The sequence below is a fragment of the Callionymus lyra genome, chromosome 18 (assembly GCF_982586985.1).
Source record: "Callionymus lyra chromosome 18, fCalLyr1.hap1.1, whole genome shotgun sequence".
NCBI classification, from domain to species: Eukaryota; Metazoa; Chordata; class Actinopteri; order Syngnathiformes; family Callionymidae; genus Callionymus; species Callionymus lyra.
In genome coordinates, this window is record NC_141835.1 from 15713063 (window position 1) to 15730035 (window position 16973).

The 16973-nt window shown below is 41.9% G+C and overlaps 4 protein-coding genes across 6 annotated transcripts; all 4 read right to left on the reverse strand.

Moving 5' to 3' along the window:
* Positions 1 to 977: 977 nt before the first annotated feature.
* On the reverse strand, positions 978 to 3239 carry LOC148060680 (jun dimerization protein 2-like). Its single transcript, XM_087780478.1, has 4 exons — positions 3091 to 3239; positions 2138 to 2331; positions 1794 to 1898; positions 978 to 1585 (listed from the first exon to the last, which is right to left on the reverse strand). The coding sequence occupies exons 1-4, from the start codon at positions 3197 to 3199 to the stop codon at positions 1394 to 1396; spliced, it is 600 nt and encodes a 199-aa protein (XP_087636604.1). The 5' UTR covers positions 3200 to 3239; the 3' UTR covers positions 978 to 1393.
* Positions 3240 to 3519: 280 nt separating this feature from the next.
* Positions 3520 to 8600, reverse strand: LOC148060681 (protein c-Fos-like). The gene is made up of 4 exons (XM_087780276.1): positions 8432 to 8600; positions 7826 to 7996; positions 7532 to 7639; positions 3520 to 5532 (listed from the first exon to the last, which is right to left on the reverse strand). The coding sequence occupies exons 1-4, from the start codon at positions 8513 to 8515 to the stop codon at positions 4867 to 4869; spliced, it is 1029 nt and encodes a 342-aa protein (XP_087636402.1). The 5' UTR covers positions 8516 to 8600; the 3' UTR covers positions 3520 to 4866.
* Positions 8601 to 9653: 1053 nt separating this feature from the next.
* On the reverse strand, positions 9654 to 14919 carry mlh3 (mutL homolog 3 (E. coli)). Of its 3 annotated transcripts, XM_087780182.1 has the most exons (12): positions 14029 to 14919; positions 12792 to 13973; positions 12484 to 12585; positions 11413 to 11489; positions 11236 to 11340; positions 11111 to 11180; positions 10987 to 11055; positions 10823 to 10925; positions 10500 to 10749; positions 10366 to 10444; positions 9852 to 10003; positions 9654 to 9774 (listed from the first exon to the last, which is right to left on the reverse strand). In XM_087780182.1, the coding sequence occupies exons 1-12, from the start codon at positions 14753 to 14755 to the stop codon at positions 9715 to 9717; spliced, it is 2976 nt and encodes a 991-aa protein (XP_087636308.1). In that variant the 5' UTR covers positions 14756 to 14919; the 3' UTR covers positions 9654 to 9714. The 3 variants fall into 3 exon arrangements, 2 of the variants coding, with proteins under 2 accessions (XP_087636308.1, XP_087636309.1); XM_087780183.1 differs by lacking the exon at positions 12484 to 12585; XR_015709291.1 differs by lacking the exon at positions 9654 to 9774 and having other exon boundaries at positions 9869 to 10003; positions 10366 to 10523; positions 10590 to 10749.
* A 255-nt stretch (positions 14920 to 15174) lies between these two features.
* acyp1 (acylphosphatase 1, erythrocyte (common) type) lies at positions 15175 to 16477 on the reverse strand. Its single transcript, XM_087779861.1, has 4 exons — positions 16436 to 16477; positions 16271 to 16338; positions 15660 to 15747; positions 15175 to 15520 (listed from the first exon to the last, which is right to left on the reverse strand). The coding sequence occupies exons 1-4, from the start codon at positions 16442 to 16444 to the stop codon at positions 15305 to 15307; spliced, it is 381 nt and encodes a 126-aa protein (XP_087635987.1). The 5' UTR covers positions 16445 to 16477; the 3' UTR covers positions 15175 to 15304.
* Between the last annotated feature and the right edge of the window lie 496 nt (positions 16478 to 16973).

Genomic DNA, 16973 nt, shown 5'->3' on the forward strand with positions numbered 1-16973 from the left:
TCACGAGTATAGAACATTCAATGTTGATGTCTGTATTTTAAACTGTTGGTGCACATGTGTATATACTGTATATCCTTAAATCTTGGGACTTTTTACCTAACTTTGTCTTGAGCAGAACGGAAGGAAATTTCATTCCGTATGCACTTGTGGATACTCGAATGACAATAAAGTCTACTTCCTACTAAGGGTAGCATACTTCCTGTTAGGGGGGAAATTCAGATATTACCTTTTTGGACTGTCACTTCGACCACTCCTTGTTTTGGCAAAATGTTTTAACTTCCTGTTTGGGATGAAATTTCCTACTTCCTGTTCGGACAGGACGTGTTGGATTCAGCCAATCAGAGAACGTTACTTTCCACTCATGTTTTGTGTTGTAAAACATAATCCTCAGTGGTTTATAACGACAGTACCGACGTGTCTGTCTCGATAAGTAAAAGCAATATTCCGCGCACAATTATTTGATGGCATAAGTAGGTCAAGAATTAAAATGTAAAGGAATTCTAGGCTCTGGGGGACACCCTGGAAAGGTTATCGGTCTATTGCAGGGCTCATATTCAGAGTTTAATCCCTCCTTCTGAGAACAAAAGGCTTCCTTTCCTCCACTGAAAGCTAAATCTTGTGATGAAGATTGAGTCGAGCGTTGTGTATGAATGTTCAGGAATCACACAGAACTATTGAAGCTCACAGTCATAGAGCGTAGACGCTCTAATTATCCTAATCTGCATGATTTTGGTCCATGGGGGGGGATCTGGTCGGGCCAGAGGAGAGTTCAAACATGGACTCTACCTCAGAACAAAGCAATATGGACAGCTGGTCATTATTATATGGCTTTTTACAAACCTGACCTAGTTGATTCTCATGAAAATATATAGCTGTTTAACTGTAGCATTTAGAGAAAGAAACACGGGCCTGAACCAAATCCCTGAGGAACTCCAGAGAGCAGTTTTCGTGCAAAAGGGGACGTTCAGGAGAAAAAATACGAAACTACACTTTTATTTTCTTGAAGATACAAAAGTCACTTCTTGATGTGACAACAGGTATGAAAGTGTAAAAACACTGCAGGCATGTTTTAACGTAGAGTCGCTGTGACGCCTGCGCCAGAGTACAAAACATAACATGAGCAGTTTTCCGACGAATCTTTATAAAAGACATTCGTGTATTAAAGTTGTATTTATGCAAAGTTACCAAAACGTTTGACCCTGATTTTAATGAAGTGCCCGGTTTTAATGGTGCGCCTCTTTTGTTTGACTTGTAGCGGTACCTTTGATACATAAAAAAAAAATCATAAAGTGAAACCTAGCCCGGGCCCTGAAGACTAAAACTGTCCTGACTTCACCCGAGTTCTGAGTTTGAAAACCTAAGTGCTGTTCATTTGGTCACTTCCTGTCCATCACTAGCTGCTCGTGGACTCGGGGTGCAGCTGGGCCGGGTCGCCGTCGCTCTCGGGGGCCCTGACATCGTCTGTGCTGACGATACACGTGGGACGGTGTCGGTTGAGCATGAGGATCAGCTGCTGCCGCTCCACTTTCAGCTCCTCAATCTGTGACTTGAGGTCAGAGTTCAGCGTTTCCAGCCGCTCCGATTCCTGCCGCGACAAATGAAATGAACGTAACATTAATGAATTTAAAAAATATTAAATATTACAGTTTTTGACGATTTCTTAAAATACATTAATTCAGGAAATGTTATGATTGAACATTATTAAATCATTGTATAATTGTCATTTAAAAAAATGTCAAATTAAAATAATTTATTTAGACATTAACAAATGATTAAATGTATTATTATTATACCTTTTGTAGATAATCGGTCCTCTCCTTCCTCTTGTTCCGACACCGAGCTGCAGCCACTTTGTTCTTCTCCCTCCTGCGTTTCCTTCTATCGTCATCTCCTCCAGCCTATGGACACAGAGGAGCAACATAAGTGAAGTCCAGTGACCTCTAGTGGCGATGCTGAATACTGCAGTTACACGTAATATGTCTTGAGCGTCTCTCCACTTATTATATTCCTTAATTTTATTTTCCTTTTTTATATGATGTAGGTAGTTTCTTAATATTTGTTATTAGAGCCGTACAGAATAAATAAAATATATTTAAAGAGAATTAATTTCGTGGACGTCACATGACCTTTCCATCACCTCAGTTTTGATGAGCGTCGTCCCCAGACTGTCCAGCAGGTGAAGTTGTGGCAGCAGAGATCCGTACTCGTGCAGATACTTCAGCTTGTCGGTCAGTAAGAAAGGGGAGATGCTGGCGAAGGGTCCCAGGCTGGGCAGCGAACCCGCCGTGACCGAGGGGTCCGGGAGTCGACCTGGCATCACGTCAGTCGGAGCTAGAAGAACAAATGATAATGTTATGATTCAAATCCAAGTAAAAAATGATGGAATAAGTGAAACAATTCTGCTGAAACATTGTGACCACACGAGCAGAATACAATCTTATAACAATATGTTAACGAATATCAGTTTAAAGTTAATAATAATATATATGAATCGTATAAAATCTAGTTTCTATATTTTTTTTAAAAAGTATGTCTGTTATTTAGCTTCAAACAAATACAATTCAAGTTTTCAAGGGAAAAAACAAAGTATATTTTTCATCTTAAAGATGAATTTGAAATAATATTTGTATTATTTTTGTATCCCTAAAGGATATACTGTTATTTCAAGCAACATTTAAATTACTAGTGAAAGATAAGCTTTATTTTATTTATTTTTTTAAATTAGAATAAGCAAAAACAGATTATATATGTCAGCAATGCAAATTAAAAGTTATGTTAAATCTGAAAAGTGGTCAAAGTGAAAGCGGAAGTTTACTTTTCAGTGCATCTTTTTTAGTTTCTTACGTAACTCTGTGGTTCCAGGTTCGAATAAAAAGGACATCGACACGCAACCCGTGAACACCGTGTTTCTACATAAACTACCTTTACGAGTTTTAACGCCCATATAAATAGAAAAAGGCTATAATCCTCAGAAATAAACTTTTAGTTCGCGGATCTCGGGAACAACACGGGCAGACATGACTAATCGTTACTCGAGCTGGATACTAGAAACTCCACGGAATGACGATCGAAAGTTTCGCCCAAACTGACCTGATCCAGGCTGGAACAGAAGTCCTTTCCTGTGCTCGGACGAGGGTCGAGAATAGATTTTAAAAAGTGGGGATCGTTGCATCAGCTCGGTTTTGAACGTGATCCCCATCTGGAGGATTCAGGAATGCGGAAGCGAGGCTGAGGCAGATGTTGGATCTGTGAGCGCGCGCGTGGAGAGAGAGGAGGGACTCCTCCCAGAAATACTTGCAAAATTATACATCTGAATTAAATTGTTATTTTAACTATTGACTTAAGCTCGTCGTCTGTTGAGCATCTGTTTTGAATGTAAATTAAAAAATCTTTATTTTACTCCCATTTAATGTTTTCACTTTTGGCCTTGTTTTCATCTTGGATTGGATTCCGAATAAGAATGGCAAGAACACCTGTGGATCACAGATTCGATTCAAAAGCCGAGACCGACTGGAAAAATAACTCTTGATTTTCCAGATTTATTTGTAACATGTTAGCAGCATAGATAGGCATTCAAACTTGGTCATAAAGTTAACAAAATGGCAACGGTAGAAAAATAAATCATAAGTTTACATCTTCGGGTCGATATATTCATATCATATAGTTTACAGCACTTGATGTTTTCATGGAAAACTGTACATAATAATGGCGATGATCTGGGACCGCGGGGTACGATGGCGTCGAGGTATATGCGTGTGCGCCGGTGAAGTAGTACGACATTTACACCACATGATACGCTACCAACACCAAGACACCAAAGCATAAAATTTCACATTACGTCTCAAGGAAACAGATGTGATATATTTATATATATATATATATATTTATATATATTTGAAACTACGACAGAGTATAAGTCATACCAAGAGAATTTGTTTCATTCACCAGCCTCTTTTTGCTGCCTGTTGCGTCGCTAGATGAGCTAGGTTTTAGCGGCTAGCATCAGCGGAGGTCTCCGTCATATTAACCCTAAATACCAACGTTCAATACGGTCAGTATCATTTTAAATGTTCTTCTGTTGTTGCTAGTTGCTAACATAAGTCAGTTTTACGCTTGAATTTAAGTCTGCATTTTATGTGAAAGATGGAAATTAGCATTAACGTTTATTAGCTAGATGCTAGCTGGTTGTTTGCTGCTAAAACCGAGTGGTAGAGTTTGCTATCCTCAGATCTCATTTCCATAGCTAGCATTAATGTTAAAACATGGATTTGAAGCACCGTTGTTTTAAGTTTAAGGGTCAGATTTAAAAAAAAATAATGACACCTGGCTAACATCGGAAGCATCATAATCCAGATATATAAAGTTTTGACAAAAAACATTACTGGTTAAGATGTTACCGTTGTCACCAACGGTAACAGTACGTTGCATTTTAAGTGCAAAACAATGTTGTAGGATTGAGTGTCACGTCTAGAATAAGTATTCTTGGTGGTACAAAACTAAAGGAAATACAGTTGATTGCTACTAAAACAATTTATTAAACTAGTGGGACGTTAAGAATTAGCCCAGCTAGCCACATGTACTCTTTAGGTACTTTGGATGAACTACAGTTGATACGGAACTTTGTCTTTAAGTGAATCAGACAATAGAGCTCCAGAGACGTTAGCCGCTAACACTTAGCATTACCAGCACTTCGACGAAGAAAAAAACAATTGGATCTTTCACACGCAAATGTTTTCCTCCGATGACGACGATGTTTCTCAGCATGCGATTTTTCAACCTCGTCGAAGTCATGCTTCAGCTACATCCGTCTGCACCGAGATAGCCGAGATAGAGATTCTGCATCACGAACTGAGATCGTCACATGGATTATAAGGCGAGGAGAGTCGGCGAGTTTAGGATGTCGACGGATTCCGACTTGGCTCCTCCACCCTTGTGGTTGTCCGAGGCGTCGGTGAGAGAGTCCAGCTCGGGACACGCGAACGTAAACACGGACAGGTAGCTGCTGCAGGTCGGGGTGGAGGTCACCACCGGGGTGCTCAGAGGCTCCAGGTCACCCGATACCGACTTGTACAGGGTCTCCCAGTCCGAGACGCCGAGAGAGCTGCTCAGGTCTATGTCGGGGACCGACCGAGCCGTCTCCAGAGGGGTCTTCTCCTCCAGGATGGGGAGCATGTTGTCCAGGAGACCCTCCTCCTTGAGGTCCAGAGACGGCTCCAGGTCGCTGATGCTGACCTCGGCGCTGGCGCACAACAAGATGTCGGAGTTCCCCGAGATGGCGGCGGACGGGTCGCTCGGAACGTCCATCTCCGGGAGTGAGGGGGCTTCCTGCGCGCTGTCCTCGGAGATCCTGTCTGGGCTGGGTGGGATTGCTGGAGATCCAACCTGCTCCTGGAAGATGGTCTCCATGTCCTCGGACATCTGACACACGGGCTTGTGCGACGCCAGGATGAACTCCAGACGCTCCTTCTCTTTCGTAAGGTTGGCGATCTCAGTCTCCAGCGCCGCCTTCTCCTCCTCCAGCTCGTCTGTTTCCTGGACAGAAGATCCTCTTTTAAGAACTGTTTCAGGGTTCCAACAGATTAAGGCACGTTTAATTTATATATATATATATTTTAACAGTTTTTAATACCATTTTAATTTAAATGTAGGACTATTTTTGACAACATACCAGAACTGCGACAAAAAAAAAAACATGAAATATTTAGGCTTAGGGTCAATTTTAACCAAAACTCAACTGAAAAACTTTTCTTGACTCCTGTCTTGATTTTTTTTTAAATGTCCTGCAAGATTATCATTGAATTGACATCTCCACATGTTGCAAAAAGCAAATGCTTTTTCTGAAATTTCGACATAAACCGCGTTTAACTGTAACCATAACGTAATAGATACAACTTAGGTAAGTTCCTCTATTGTGAATGCATGTGGACCCATAAATAATATAAAAACAAATAAATATTACCATATATTTTGTAAGCTAAAACTAACATAAAGTCTTTCTAATTATGTTTTAACATTTTTAAGACTTTTGAACATTTAATAAAAGGCATTTAAATGCCAATTAAAGTGACAATTCACCCAAATTTGTTGACTAAGGGTAGGTATTATTTTCCGAATTGGTCCATTTTCAGAGTTATAGGCCAAAATTGAAGTCCATTTTAATGTAGACTGGAGCTCAGTTGTTGTTTTCCTTAACTTCATCCAAAAAGACATGTGAAAAATCCAAATACCTCTGTATATGTTAACCTTTTTTGTAGAGGAAACTCCCTCTTGAAATCAGACTAGTAGTACTGTATTTGGATGTTTTTTAAGTGTGTATTTCTGGACTAAGAGAAAGATGAGTGATTGCTATATTAAAATGGAATTACATTTGTGTCTATAATTCTAAAAAGGAAATGAAGAAAGAAAACTAAATTAATCTGGAGAAACCATTAGTCGACATGAGGGTGAGTAGAAAAAGAGTAAAATTCGAATATTTTTGGGTGAACTTTAAGGTCTTATTGTTAAATTCATAATTTTAGTGATTTAATAACTTTAATGATCCGTGTAAACTTACCTGAGGAATACTTCTGTTGTCATGTAATGACAATGAATCGATTTGTGTTACAAACCAAATTTTAAAAGTTGGTTATTCATTACTAACTGATATGTCATATTTTCCCACTTGTATTTTTCTTTAACTGAATTATCGATGGATCAAAAGAGCAGTAGAGCTGGATGTCATAAGCAAAAAATGTGATAAGAAACATCAGTAAATCTCTGAATAATTTTACAGAGGGGAAACAAGTACAGCAAAAACAATAAAGGACCCAGAACAGAACCTTGAGGGACTCCACACAAGAGATCTGCCGATTCAGACCTCATTTGATTGGCAGATACACTAAAACTGCGCCCAGAAAGATAAGATGAGAACCATTCTAACACAGACCCAGACAATAAAAATGACTTACTTACTTACTATTGTACAAAGCATAGACCAGTGTATTACTTTTTTAAAATTTTGATTTCAGTTTTCTCATTAAAAAGGATGAAAAAAAAGGAATGAGGTTCATATAGTTACTATATAGTTACAGTAACTTCCACATAAAAAAGAAACATCAGTAAATCTCTGAATGATTTAACCGAGGGGAATCAAGTACAGCAAAAAACAATAAAGATCCCAGAACAGAACCTTGAGGGACTCCACACAACAGATCTCATTTGATTGGCAGATACACTAAAACTGCGCCCAGAAAGGTAAGATGAGAACCATTCTAACACAGACCCAGGCAATAAAAAATATTTACTTACTTACTATTGTATAAAGCATAGACCAGTGTATTACTCTTTTTTTTTATTATTTTGATTTCAGTTTTCTCATAAACAAGGATGACAAAAAAGGAATGAGGTTCTTATAGTTACTATATAGTTACAGTTACTTCTGTGAAGCCACATCCAGGTGTGTCTTCAAAGAGTGACACGCGGGAGTTCTCCTCAGGTGTGCTTGCTCTCCACAGGTGTGTGAGGAACATCTCGCATCGTTGTTTGTACTCACGGTCTGAAGTGTGTCCGTCAGCTCCCTCCGTCTGTTGCGACACTTCGCCGCCGCCATTTTATTCCTCTCCCTCCTGATCCGCTTCTTCTCCTCCTCCTCTGGAGACAGCTGGAAAGGAAAAAATCGTTGAGTTACCACCTGGAAGAATCTCACCCCACCCACCCCTCTTTTCTTTGCCAATGAACGGAGGAGCGGAAGCTGTGTTTTTTAGCTGCACTGCGTCTAAAAATAGCGCCTTGTTGCAGCCTCGCTGTGACCTGAATACAAATGGAGGATCCAGATGTGCGCGCTCACCTGCTCCGCCTTCCTCGCGCCATTCTTGCTCTTGCTCGACTTGCGGGAGCGTTGCCGGGTCAGGGACGGGGACGTGACGAGGGTCGGCTGCACCATCCACTGGAAGTCCGGGGTGGACGAGATGGCCGTGACCGTGGGAACGAACGCGTCAACAACCTCCACGGTCGCGTCCTGACGCGGGAAATTAAAATTATTAAAACGAATTAAAAAATAAATAAATAAATCATTTCATCATATAAAAAAAAAGTGGTTGCCATGGGAGACTTCCAGATGTGTGGATCAATTTGTCTTGACCAGAAATAGCTTCTTTTTTTTCTCCGGATCGATATTTGACTTGATCCCCGGCTGTGACGTCAGCACTGACGCAGGGGCTGCTGTGGAGTCTCCTGAATGGATTTATTTTTCTCAATGAACCGCAGCAGCCAGTCCCGGGGATCAGAACCAGCCCACAAAAACCCACAGAGACGCCTCAGAAAAAAATAGATCTCGAGGATTTTAAATCAAACATATTAGAATTAACCCTCCCCATATAAATAAAACATAACGGTGATTGTTGTTGTTTTTAAAAAGAAAAATATATATACATGCGAGAAAAGATGGACGAACCTTTGTTGGGGTCTCGGATGAGGATGATCTGGACTCCTCTGGCGTCCCAGCGGGAGACTCCGTCCGACAGGTGACTGGATCCATGTCTGGTTCCTTCTCAAAACAAACCTTGAGGGTCAGGATGGAAATAAATCTCCACTTCACAAGATGAGGAGGGAGGAGGAGTGTCTCTCCTCCAGGTATTATACCTGGTAACTGGACCAGCAGAAACACAAACCCCCTCCTTTTGTGCGCGTCGAGATTTTTATGAATGAACCGAGAATGTACCATCTCGCGTAGGGGGGTGGGGGGGAATGGAGAGAAAACGTGTTCGGGTTCATGTTTTGATGCACCATCACGTTCAGATAAACACGTCCACGAGGTCACGTTTGACTCAAGAGCGAAAACAAAACCATGAGACCGAAAAAAAAGAACGTTGAGTCTTCATTCATTCATTCATTCATAAACGTGCCGGTCGAAGAGAGAAACGTGATGATAAAAATCATCACTTCCGGTGTTAATTGTTTTCATTCACCGTTTAAATTCTTACTTAAACGAACGTATGGAAACGTGATCCTGTGTTTGTGTGTCAGTTGTTTATTCGGTCAAAACATGTGAAGGGTGAGGGAGGGGGCTTGACACGTGACCTGCGTCTTTTACCGCAACATATAAATGTATTTATACTTTTACATTAAAACCAACGCAATTTCTTAAGACACCATTTTAATATCGACTCGTTATTGTGCCTTGGTATACTATCTCGATACTTAATATTTCTTTATTCTGATTTAATATTTCTTTATTCTGATTTTAGTTTTTTTAATCTAAAATTGAACTCATCGTTTAATATGACTCTATTACTATGACTTTGTTTTTTTTATTAATATGACTCAAGATGTTTCCATACAATTGAGAATTACTATTTTTAATAACTATATTAAGAATAATGGGACCAAGTTTTAACTGTACAACTTAACATCTAAGAATGGCCACACCTTAATGAATTGCCACACCTTAATGTGGTTATGCATTGTAACATTATCTGTAATGAGTCAATGTTTACATTAATGTGATTATATGCTATTTCACTATAAATCATACTATGTACACTTTTGACTTTATATAATACTGCCTATATATTATGCCCTAATATGACTCAGTGTCTTGTCATTGTTGACTTCTTTATTCTTCTTTTTTTTGTAGTATTTAACTTGGTTTTCTTTCTTAAGAATTGGACAACATAGACCAAATATTATTTTAATAAATAAACAACATAAAAAGTGACGCAGCCCTCATGTTTTCCCTTAAGGCTGCCAGGATTTGTACATATGTCTCAGCTTGAGCAGATTGGGTTTCTGAGACTCCTGTGGGTTAAAAGAAAAAGAAAGACAAGTTAAATCAAAGACTTTGTCGTTCCTCGCGTCGTAACAAGTCAGGATACCTCCTGCTGAGAGTCCAGGTGGAGGAAGTCGACGAGCGGGGCGATGGAGGGGCGACCGTGGGCGCACTGGAACGGCAGCTGGCAGGACGACAGCGACGCCACCAGGCTGCTGCACTCTGCTCTGCTCAGGTGGTCGTTGAACTTGATCGCCCCTGGCAATAAAAAAAAAAAACTTGTTGAAAATGACTTTACTTTTCTAAACTAAAAAAAGTAATATAGTCTGTAGAATCATTAGAGTATATTATTTTTTTAAATATCTTTTCCATTTTTAAATTTAAACTTTTTTTTTGTTATTCATCTTTGATTTCATTGCGTTTACTTTATTACTAAATCGTTATTGTGATTATTTTAAGTTTAATTTAATTTTATCGTTTATTATGATGTATGAATTTATTCAGTGTTTTGCCATTTTTATTTTCCTCTTGTCAACTTTTCTCATTGATTTAAATACATTTTGAAATGTCATCATTTTGCACCCCTCTCTAACCCTCCTTAAACATTGACAAAAACTCACCGTGGCAGGCCAGAGACGCCAGGACGTTGAGCACCGTCAAGGGAAGCGTTCCTCTCACCCTACCGCTAGATCTGAGAATCTAGAAAGCAAGACCATCGTTTGTCGCCCCCTGCAGGAGACTTGCAGAACCTCACCTCCGTCTGCTCGCGCAGGAACTCCTGTAGGACCAACACAGAACAACAGTCAAGGGTCTCTTCAGGTCCAGCAGGTGACCCGGCACCGACCTCCACCAGCGGCTTGATGACCGACGCTCTCCTCCTCTTCACCTCGTTCCTCTCCTTCTCCAGGAAGCACAGGGGAACCGAGCGAACCAGCAGGCTGGAGTCAGAAGTCTGAGGGAAGGTCATCTCCAGTCCGAGACTCCTCAGGTGGTCTACGCACGACCTGCAGCAAGACCGTCCCTTTATTCCTTACTTCATCCTTTTTCTATCCCTTGTTTTTTTTTAATGAGGTAGACCTGAGCAGCCGGAGTTCTTCTTCCGGGACCTGGACCTCCAGAGGTGGAAGGATGTTGGAGGAACTCAGTCGTCGTCCTCCTGCTGCTGTGTCTTCGTAAGAATCTGAAGCCACGATGAAACTCACTTCCTGTTTGTGGCTTTTTTTGTTTGTTTGTTTGTTTACCTGCCACCAGAGTCTCCAGTCGGACCCGCTCGTGAGCCGCGTGCTGGTCCAACAGAACCAGGAGGTTTCCTGCCCAGACACACACTTTGACAAAACCCGACACACACAGACGTAGGAGTCCTACCTTCATCTCCTTCTGCTTCTCCGGTGCTGATCAGACACGCCAGGAACTTCTTGTCCACCTGCTGGATCACCTGAGGACCCACACTCTTATTAACTCACAACTCGCCGACACGGAGGAGACCAGACCTTCATGGAGGGAATCATGTCTTTGGTGAAGCGGTACGGGAACAGGACGTTGTGGATCTTGACCTTCAGACGTTCAGCCTGGACGCAGGAGACGTCGACGCCCACCTGACCACGAGAAGATCTTTTATTCATGTCAACAACCTAAAGAGTTATAATTGCTGTACTTCCAACACTCACCTCTGGAGGGCGCACAAACACGGGGTTCTTCCATTTAGAGTACATGGAGGAGAGCGAGCTGGAAACTGGGCCTTCACCTGAGAACATGGAGATGGTCTCAGAGAATGTGTGTCTTCATTTTTGTGTGTGTGTCTTTGGTCGTATATATGTCTCAGTGCATGTTTCTCAGTGTCCCTGTGTCAAGGTGTGTGTATTTGACCCTATGTGTGAGTGATTTTTCAGTATGGGATTGTATCGTTGTGTGTGTATTTCAATGTGTGTGGATCCTGGTGTGTATGGGTCTCATTGTCCTTGTGTCTCAGTTTGTGTGTTTTTGTATGTGTCCAAGTGTGTATGTGTCTCAATGTTTTTTTCTTAGTGTATGCGCGTGTGTCTTGGTGTGTATGAGGCCCTCTGTGTGTGTATGTGTCTATGTGTATCTAAGTTTTTGTTTCTTAGTGTGTGTGTGTCTTGGTGTGTATGAGTCCCTCTGTGTGTGTAAATGTCTTTTTGGTCTAAGTTTTTGTTTCTTAGTGTGTGTGTCTTGGTGTGTATGAGTCCCTCTGTGTGTGTACGTGTCTTTGTATGTCCAAGTTTTTGTTTCTTAGTGTGTGTGTCTTGGTGTGTATGAGTCCCTCTGTGTGTGTACGTGTCTTTGTGTGTCCAAGTTTTTGTTTCTTAGTGTGTGTGTCTTGGTGTGCATGAGTCCCTCTGTGTGTGTGCGTGTCTTTGTGTGTTTCAAGTTTTTGTTTCTTAGTGTGTGTGTCTTGGTGTGCATGCGTCTTAGTGTATGTGTTAGTGTTTGTTTCTCAGTGTGCGTGCATCTGAATGTGAGTGTGTCTTAGATGTTTGTGTTTATCAGTATGTGTTTCTTGGTGTGCATCAGGGGTTTTAGCCTCAGTGCACATATCTCAGTGTGTGTGTGTCTCTGTATTAGTGAATGTCAATTATAGTATGTGTGTGCCAGTGTGTGCGTGTGACAGTGTCACACGTGTCTCAGTGTCTTTGCCTGCAGCATGTCAGTGTGTTTGTTTTAATTTGTTTGTGTTCATGTTTTTTTATATTGTGTGTCGGTACATGAGTGTGTGTCACCTCTAACTTCTGTCCCTGCACACAGAACTCGCTCCAGTCTAGATTTTGGCATAAAGGGTAGAACCAAGTCTCCCTGGAAGGGGTAACAACGATGTTCTACTCCTTTAAGTGCACACACACAAGCAAACACACAATAAATATACGGTTTTACACAACCAAAGCACGCACAACATCAGACCAAAAAAGCTAACAAGCACACAAAAACTCAAACTTCAGACCAAAAAATACAAATGAAAATACAAAAACCATCACAGACACACACAGCTATACAACCAAAGAGGCACACTTGTGTGGACACACAAACTCACCCTCCTCCGAGACAACACTGACGGCCATGTTGGTGACGTTGCTGGTGCATTGGACCGGCTTCTCTTCTGGCTCCTGGTACCTGCTGAGTCCAGTCACCTTGTTCACGTAGACGCTCTTTCCTGCACACGTGTCATAGTGACACATCCAGTCTCCCCCCCGCGAGTCCGGGTCCTTAGCCAAGTCTGAATCAACACCGCCGGGGTTGTTGTTGGCGTCGCTATCGGTGCCCTCGCTTTGGACCGGTGCCGTGTGTCGCTTCAGCTGGTTCAGTTTGGACGCCAGAGAGGGTTTTGCTCTGAACTTGCCCAGGTCTGGGTGGAACTGTGCGACTGTTCCTGTCGGGCATCCGAGGACCTCCCCTGACCCGGATGATTCTGGCTGAATCTTGGTCGGTTGAGTCCTGGACGGTTTCCCGTAGAGTTTTCTGAAACTGTCCAGAGATCCAAACTGGTTTACCAAAGAGATCTTCTCAAATTTTAGACTCTTTGGAGCAAGTCTTGGCAGGTCTTCTCCAGATCTTTTGCCTGGACGTGACCTACTATAATCAGAGGCCAGATCTCGCAAACTGTCCAGCCTGAGAGCAGCTGGCAGGCAGATTTCATTGCTTAGCGTTTCTTCTTTGTGTTCTTTTGTGTCACTCTGTGTATGTTCTTCTTCTGCTACTTCTTCTGCTACTTCTTCTGCTACTTCTTCAACCGTTGCTAGCTGGACTCCGGGCAGCGTCCTCTCTTGCTCCGTCTTCTCAAGTTTCCGATAAACATTATGAGACGCTAGAGCGATCCCGCTGGAATATTCCGGTGGAGCATTGACACCATCCTGGTCCTCTTCTCCTTCTTCTGCGTCTTCATCCTGCGACAACATGTCTTCCAGGTTCTCCCTGACCAGGAAAGATTTCACTGCTTCTTCCACGCACAGCAGAACCACGTCCCAGTCCCTGAACTCCACCAGAGTCTTGGCGGGTTCCAGGCAGACGTCGTAGTCCGAGCGAGGGCACAGGACGTTTACGACGTAGACGGGGTGGAGCTCCTGACCACGCTTCTGCCGCGGACTCCGGGTCGGTTTCTCCGGGCTGTTTTGTTTGCCGAGTCGACGCAGGAGTCGGTTGAGCAGCGAGTGGATCCTTGTCTTCAGAACCACTCGGCCGTTGACGTACAGATACTGGAGGCTGCCGTTGTAGTGACCTGGAGGGGAGAGATCGTGTTACCATGGCAACAGCAGAGACGACTCTTGACTCACCTTCTCTTCCGATGAAGCCCACCACCTCAAATTGGGCCTGGCTGTGTCGGACCTCGCCCAGCTTCTGGGCTCGGGCCAGACCGTGGATCTGGACGAACCTGTGGTACGTGTCTTTGGCTTTGGGCAGCTGGACCATCATGGTCCCAGTTGAGTCGTTTTTCAGTGTGAAGGACACAGACGTCAGCATGAGAGCCAAGGCCTCCAGTCTGTGTCTGATCCGCTCCCCCTCCAGAACCGGGTCTGTCCTCTTCCTCCTCACTGGCATGTTGTGGAAGAAGTTGCAGAGGACCACTGTGGTTCCGGCCGAGGGCCGCTCGGTGTCTGACTCGAACACATCAGAACCTTCTCCGTTCTTGAAGACTTTGACCAGGGTGTTCGCTGAAGTTCTGGTCCTGGACGTGATCTCCACCAGAGACGCCAGTGAGACCAAACTGGCCACCGCCTCTCCTCGGAAACCATAGAACATCAGCTGGTCCAGATCCTCCAGTGTGCTACATTTACTGGTGTGGTATCTGTTTCCGACCCGGTCCAGGTCTTCGGCTCCCATCCCGGAACCGTTATCGATGACTTGGACCTTGAACGCCTCCAGGTCCATTCGGACTCCCACACACGTCGCCCCGGCATCGACGCTGTTCAGAACCAGCTCCTCCACGCACTGTTGGAGCGACGGAACCGCGACACTGGACCGAAGTTTCTCCTGAAGATCTTTCGGCAAACATTTGATCATCGCCTTCGCGTTGTCATAGCAACCGCTGATCTGTCATCGAACTAGCTTCGCCAGTGTTTTAAAAAGCGGTTTGAACATTTCAACAAGTCATCACTTGTTTAGAGCTAAAAAATAAGAGAAAGACTTGAAATTGTGGCGCTACAGTTGAGTTAGCATTAGCATTAGCTTGTGCTGTTGTTTACAGTCAACGACTACAAGTGAGAGGAGCTCAGTAGTTGTAACTCTCTGGCGCCCCCTTGAAACCAGGAGGTGTAACCGCAACAACAAATGTTTTATTTCTGTCTATAGCTTTAAAGAACTGTATAAGAAATGTAATTATGTACAATTAAATAACAATGTTAGTTTTCTTTTTTGATGTCAACATTTCTGCTTTTTATTTGCATAAAATACATTTTCTTTTACAACATCAGACTCAATAATATTTTTAATTCATTTTTATTAATAAATAAAGGGCTGTGAAGTGAAACAGCCTTCGTTATCGTCCATACATGACTCTCCACTGCGAGAGACGCTAAAAATGAAAAATAAATACACACTTTAAGAGCAGATTCACTTGACGATCTGAAAAGACGAGCACTCCAGGCTCTCCACCGATTTCTCGTTCCTGAACTCCGCCTTCTGGATGTTGGATTTGGGGCTGCCGGTGGATTTCAGCCACGCCTGCATCTCCTTGACCGCGGAGCGTTCTCCCTGGAGCTGTCCCTTTACCGTTCCGGCCCTCGTGTTCTGGACCCAACCAACAAGTCCCAGCTTCTTCCCCTCTGCCTGGACCAGAACACAACGAAACATCGCGTTTAGTTGATCATTCTACGTGAGGCTTTCATGACATGGAGATTATTACATAAATCCAACATTTTTAACAATTTCAATACCTTTTTTTTTTAAAAACAAAACATGGGCTCACCTGCGTGTATTTCCTGAAGAACACACCCTGGACTCTACCAAAGACTTCATAATCTACGGAGATTAGATCTTCACCAGACATTTGGCCTCTACAAAACATGATGTAAAATATATATTAAAAACATGAAGCACAGCAATCAAAATAGTACATTATTACATTATCGTGATACAGTTTCTAACTGAAGTATAAACCTACTTTAATCACCATTTCTTTGTTTTCAAATAAACAAGGTTTTGATCAACTTTAATGAGTCACTGTTTTTAGTTGCAATTAAAGGAGTTAATTTGTGCAGTGTGTCGTGGTTTCAGGTGTTTTCAACTTAGATTAATAAAGAAAGAAATAGCAAGTGTGGCAAAGGTCACAGGGATGAAGCTAATAAGCCTTAGTTTAGAGTTTGTTCCAACAACTCCACCCTTGACATAAGATATAAGAGCACTTAGGTTCAAGTTATAGAGACGCAGTTCAGTTTATACAAAAATACTTTTATTATTATAATCTTATTTTTTTTAAACACCATAACAATAAAAGACACCTAGTCGAGTGCTGAGGCTCAGGGAGGCGGATGAGTCAAACAAAAAGACAACAAAACACACAAAATAAAGATATATCACCCAAGAGAAGACACAGCAAAGATGAGGAACACCACCTGGACACCGACCCACCACTGTGAGCTCAGCACCTGAACAACAAGAGATGCAGGTGAATAACAAAAAACGCGTTACTTTGAAGCTCCATCGGTGGATTTGAACTACAGCTAAATTTTGCAAATGTTTCACCTGAAGCATCGGCTTGAAACTGCTACGACTCTTCTTCGTCTTCTTCCGTTGACGCACATAAACACCGCCACCCAGTGTTCAGGCTGTGTACTTCACGATGTCAAAGTAAAAGTTCTGTAAATAACTAACGTTTCTGAAAGCTTTATTTTGCGTTTAAATGTTTTATACATTTACAGTTAAACTCAAACTGTAATTTATATTTTCCTCATTCATCCTTCTTTTCATTTCTCTTTTTGTGTGAATAGGCTCAAAGTAAGAAGATATTTATTTTGAAATGAAGCTCCTTTATACAATCAGAACTTGTCTTTATGATGTATAATTAATAAATAAATATAAACATTTGAATAATTAGAATCAGAAACTCGTATTGCCAGTGTTAATAAGCAATAGGAAAGCAGAACAAAGAACTTATGTATTTTTAAAAAAATCATAATAATTGCAATCTTTATTTTGAAGTTTTCCATATTACATAATGGACATATAAGAATTAATAATATATGATATATATATATATATTTATTTAAGAAGTTGTTTAAAT